Source organism: Enoplosus armatus, chromosome 2 (assembly GCF_043641665.1).
Source record: "Enoplosus armatus isolate fEnoArm2 chromosome 2, fEnoArm2.hap1, whole genome shotgun sequence".
NCBI lineage: Eukaryota > Metazoa > Chordata > Actinopteri > Centrarchiformes > Enoplosidae > Enoplosus > Enoplosus armatus.
In genome coordinates this window covers 4,126,576-4,132,416 of record NC_092181.1, presented here as the reverse complement: position 1 = coordinate 4,132,416, position 5,841 = coordinate 4,126,576, and the positions used below count along the sequence as shown (strand labels likewise).

Genomic DNA, 5,841 nt, shown 5'->3' with positions numbered 1-5,841 from the left:
CACAGCTACTGTCCAGCCTGCCTCAATCAGCCTCTGCAGAAGTCAGTGAGAGCAACTGTACAGACTCGCACCTGAGCTTCAGCTGAAGGTGAGTCCATCTACTGCACAATACATAATAATATATCATTACACAGCTCAGCCTTTCTCTGTGGCTCAGAAGGAAGGCGAAACGGTAAAGAAAAATATTAAGAGGGAATGTGATATTTACTGCGAAGTGACGCAAAAGTAGTCTTTGAATAGTCTCACCGTGACCAGAGGGAGGCTCCGTAAAGCCTCATTACTGCCATCCAGCTTTTAAATGTTTTACTTCGCTGTCCATTCTGGCCCCACCCCTGTTGGTAATGTCTTAGTACCTCTATGGGGGAAGTCTGACATCGCTGTGATATCAAACATATACTCGCACATTTACCATACAATTACTCTAGTTACTTTGTTTTTGTCAGTATTTTAATCTCACCATTTGCACAGAAACGTAGTTAGACTTTGTCCGAGGAGCAGTGAAGGCAGCAGTGTCGGTACATCCCACCTGAGCTGTACGTTACATTGTACACAGACAAGATGGCAGCTTCATTGGAAGACGAATTTGAAGATGCGCCTGATGTGGAGCCGTTAGAACCAACACTAAAGAATATCATCGAGCAGAAATCTTTGAAATGGATATTTGTGGGTGGAAAGGGTGGCGTTGGTAAAACGACATGTAGGTGAGTTGAAGGGAAATGCTCTTTAACCTCCAGATATGGACTCAGCCGACGTCGCTAGCTAACATAATTTTAGCTATCTTAGATTAGCCGCTACCATAAATTGACGTGGATCATTCTCCGTCAACGAATAATATGTGCATGTGTCCATAACAAAGACTATAATGAGCCTTATCTTAACAGATTAAGACGCGCTAGCGTTAAATTATGTTTACCGCAACATTTAGTCAGTTAGGCTAAGCTACTTGTCAATATGCCGAATGCTGTCACGCACTGTCACTAGCTAACGTTAGCCAGCTGACACATGTATTCAGGGCTTTCTGAAGTGGTTTGACAATCACGGTGCAGGATCACACCGACAGCCTGTTCTCATATTTCTTTTCTCATTCAAGGGGAGAACCGTGTACCCTGTGTTTGGGCAACTTAGCTTGTAACTAAGCTAATGGACAACAAACTTTACCCGGTGTTAAAGAATACATTAGCTGGCTAGTTAGCGTTAGCTGTTGGGTCTGCATAATAGTCTCCTTTTACTATCGTTGCAGCCACTGAGTGATGCTAACAATATCAAAAAAGAAATCTAAATGTAAAGTAACATTAAAATAGCTAGTCCTAGGCACAAAGTCATGTGTTACATTTTTACCTGGTTGATAACGTTAGTGTGCCGTTATTTTTGTGCTATGACAATTAGTGCTTTCAGACACATCGAGGTTAAAGAATCAACCAAAGCCCGGTGGATCTGACGGCCACGCAGTTAAAGCCACTCATTGCATGCACCTAGAATCATGTAAGCCCAGAAAATGTATCACTAAGCTTGCTCAGTGCAGCTTACTTAATGCAGCTTTGAAGATCAGGAAAACAGATCATTTAAGAACCATAATATCTTCAGTGAAATTTTGTTGTCCGTACTATACAAACAGGTGGTCTTCTCTGTCCTGCTTGCCCACCTCCTGCTGTACAAACCTCTCCTGTGTCATCTTTCTAGCTGTAGTTTGGCTGTCCAGCTTGCTGCTGTCAGGGAGAGTGTCCTCATCATCTCCACTGATCCCGCTCATAACATCTCTGATGCTTTTGACCAGAAGTTCTCAAAGGTGCCTACTAAAGTCAAAGGCTATGACAACCTCTTTGCCATGGTAAGTCGCACTGCAGTAGGAAGACACTACAGACAGAGACTGACATATAAATGTGAATGTCACAGCCTGTTTTTATAGAAGCAGGATATTTTCATACACAGCCAGTTTTGCAGAGAAAAATCTTTTTTTTTTTCCCCCAGAAGACATTTTGACTCGTCATAGTGGAAGAAGCACAGGTGTAACTATTAAGATTAGTTAGTGTCTCTGTTCCATTTAAGCCATGCCAGTGAGCCAATATGCACATTTATGGCCACTCACCTGTCGGATGTTCATATACTTATATGTTATTTAAATGAGAAAAAACTTTGAACATATTACGTTCCTATTTAATCAAATAGGATGCCAGGAATTTAAACAGCAAATATATTAAAGTGGAAACAGCAGAATTAAATGATGAACAACATCAGGACCCTCAAACTGAAGCAGCTAAATTAAATTCAGAAAATCATCCATTTTGTTATTTACACCTCTGCCTTTCCTACTGTGACATGTCAAAATGTTGCATCTAATTCACATTTTAAATGTTGCAGCAAGTTTTTGCAGCATTTCAAAAGTCAGTTAGTTTTATGAATGGATAGAAACATAGCTACATTTGTTAACATAGAGGTTTGTTCATGTTGTTTTTGGAAAAACTTGAATTCCGTGCATGAGGTCACTGTCTCTTCAGTGTCATGTGGATTGTTGGTTCCACATCTGGGTCTTGAGCACAGACCATCATTGTGTAACAGTGGAGGCCCTAAAGTCACTTGAAGTTACCCAGGCCTCAGTTTATAATGTGCTGATTATTTGTGTGTGTGTATGAGTGCAGGAGATTGACCCAAGCCTGGGTGTGGCAGAGCTGCCTGATGAGTTCTTCGAGGAGGACAACATGCTCAGCATGGGTAAGAAGATGATGCAGGAGGCCATGAGCGCCTTCCCCGGCATCGATGAAGCCATGAGCTATGCGGAGGTCATGAGGTAAGACGATGTGGGGACTGGAAAGCCTGATCACATTTTATTTAAAGTATTGCTGGCCCAGAATTGCATGTACCTTTTCACAGTAGTTTGACTGAGCTGAGACATGGTAGTCAGTGTTATACTGACTCACTACTGTCTACATCTACCTCAGGTTAGTGAAAGGAATGAACTTCTCTGTGGTGGTCTTTGACACTGCACCCACCGGTCACACACTGCGGCTGCTCAACTTTCCCACCATTGTTGAGCGTGGGCTGGGCCGCCTCATGCAGATAAAGAACCAGATCAGCCCTTTCATCTCCCAGGTGAGGAGGGCCGAGCAGATCCTGTCACTCATTGATTGTAGTCATTTACCACTTTTTATGTTAGTTTAGGTGTCTGTAAAAGCTCACAAAGCTATTGTTAAACTTGAAGTAAAGACGATGTAAATATCATATTTATTATCATATTACCATATTTTGGATTCCAAGTGGTTTTTTATTTACTTTGACATTTTATACATAAAACATGAGCTATGATTAAATCCCTTATCTTCTCGCCGTGTCTCTCTTCATCTTGTAGATGTGTAACATGCTCGGTCTGGGTGACATGAACGCAGACCAGCTGGCCTCTAAGCTCGAGGAGACCCTGCCGGTCATCCGCTCAGTCAGTGAGCAGTTCAAAGATCCTGTAAGTCACTCTGGTTTCAGTTACAACACAAGCACATTACTGTTACTACATGATGATATGTGTTACCGTGCCATTGTTGCTCTTTAGTTGGTCACACCATCACTTACATGCTTCTTCACAAAAACCAAACAAAGCTTACCATGAGACCCCCAAGAGTTGTGATTGGTTTGGGTGTCATTTGTGATTGTTGGTGGACTTCAGCAAAGCCATTTACACTGCAAACCTTCTCCTTGCTATAGCTCTGTATCACTATGCTGTATGCATCTATACAGCGTGGCAGTGCTGCAACAAAAGTAACGTTAAACACCTTTTCTCCAATAATAGCTGGTCTGTTAGTAGACTGCTTTAGGCATTATGCAGACGTCCTATTTCTATTGCATCTCGTCCTCTGATTGCAGCTCCATTGTACTGTATGTAAGATAATTTTAGCATTTAGAACAACATTTGAACTATGCGTATTAAAAGCTTTCTGTTGTTGTAACTCTTCTCCTTCACATCCATCAGGAACAGACCACCTTCATCTGTGTGTGTATCGCTGAGTTCCTCTCCCTGTATGAGACGGAGCGGCTGATCCAGGAGCTGGCCAAGTGCTGCATCGACACGCACAACATCATCGTCAACCAACTTGTTTTCCCTGACTCAGAGAGGCCGTGTAAAATGTGTGAAGCCCGCCATAAAATCCAGTCCAAGTATTTAGACCAGGTACGAGTCAGTAGTTTGTTTTTTTGGGCTGAGAACAATACATTTGCATTGTTTGCATCCAATGTCACATGTCGTTGTCCTTGTTAAGGTCTGTCCTCTCCCTACAGATGGAGGACCTTTATGAAGATTTCCACATAGTCAAGTTACCGCTGCTGCCCCATGAAGTCAGAGGTGCTGACAAGGTCAACACATTCTCAAAGCAACTTCTGGAACCATACAAACCCCCAAATAAGTGATGTTCCTCCCTTCAGGACCTCCCCTCTCCCTCCAACAGACCACACCTTTACAGTCTGAACTCACCTCCTCTGAGCTCCCCCCCAACCAGCCTCAAACCCCGCAGTAACAGCCTCAAGTTGATCCACTGAGTCCTCAGCCCGTCATCCAAAGCAGAGCACTGCTACAGCAAGACACGCCCTTATTGAAGGGGAGCTGATGAAATCACAAACACACACACACACATACATAACCTGCTATATTGTTAGAGAGCTAAGACGGTACGGATTTGTGCGGTCTTACTCTCAGTTCACCCCCCCATTCCTTCATATCCTCTGTGTGGCAGTTGTACTATTCCTACTCGAAGCATTTAACATTTTCTCTACAAAACAAACTTCCCCTCCTTCTCCATCCTGCGCAGTGTCCAGCCTCAGTTGTGAAAGCAAAGTGTTGAGTGACGGTGCCGGTGCTGTGTATTCAGGATAAAACAGCTTTCAAATGGTTGATGTTTATGCCTTGTTTATTGTGTGTGGTACGGTGTCTGTTCTCCGGTTTGACTTTTGACTTTTGACTGATTGGGGATTTGAATCAAACATTCTACAGACAATGAAAAAAGACAGTTACCTTTTAAAAAAAAAATTAAAAACCCAATATGGTCTGTGGTCTTTAGTCATTTTTGTTCTCGACCAAGCCCCCCCCCCCCCCTTGCCATTGCAAAGAGGAAAACCAGAGCAGTCTGTAGGGTGTCTTTTACCATTTGTCAAATCATTAGACCTCACCTCGCCATGTGATCCTGGTGTAAATGCAGTTACCTAATGTCACTGAGATTTTGAATCGAGTCATATTGGGAGCTTTATATCCGTATATGGCTGTTATTGTTTGAACTGGACAGTCTTAATGGCCTCTGTTGAATATTTTAGGCCACTGTGGTTGCTTCTGGTGGTATGTGTTCGGAGATAGCACCAGTTTTATGACATTCAAAGTCAAAGTGTGTGATGCAGGCGCTTGATGTTTGACTGGCTGGAAGCTAAAAGAGTGTTTTACTGATGCAGCTGAACTCCCGACACCAGGTTCCCATACAGCGCTCATGAAACTCATCAAAGACTCTTCTCTGTCATTTTGTGTCCATCCTGTTTACTGAGAAATATATGGGAACACAGTTGAAATACATTAGTAGCCTTATTTAGTGCATTGTCCATTAAAATATATTGAATGTTGAACAAATGAATGGTGAGTTGTTAAAGTAGAATCAAAGCATCTTTGCCCCGGTGATTGAATACTGGACTCTGATTGGCTCGTCTGATGCTTCATTGTTTTCCAATAGAAAGACATAGATGAGAGGTGAATGCATCCTCAAGAAAAAGCATAATTATCCCCTCGCTGTCACTGAATGCTTTTGAGTCGATAAAAAAAATCTGTTTTCTATAGATTTTCTTTAAATTATGTTGCGAGTGTTAATTAAAAAACAAACTTGC

General features: G+C 42.4%; 1 protein-coding gene across 1 annotated transcript; it reads left to right on the top strand.

Moving 5' to 3' along the window:
• Positions 1-543: 543 nt before the first annotated feature.
• On the top strand, positions 544-5,841 carry get3 (guided entry of tail-anchored proteins factor 3, ATPase). The gene is made up of 7 exons (XM_070918833.1): positions 544-701; positions 1,681-1,828; positions 2,637-2,785; positions 2,937-3,087; positions 3,344-3,451; positions 3,956-4,153; positions 4,261-5,841. The coding sequence occupies exons 1-7, from the start codon at positions 559-561 to the stop codon at positions 4,387-4,389; spliced, it is 1,026 nt and encodes a 341-aa protein (XP_070774934.1). The 5' UTR covers positions 544-558; the 3' UTR covers positions 4,390-5,841.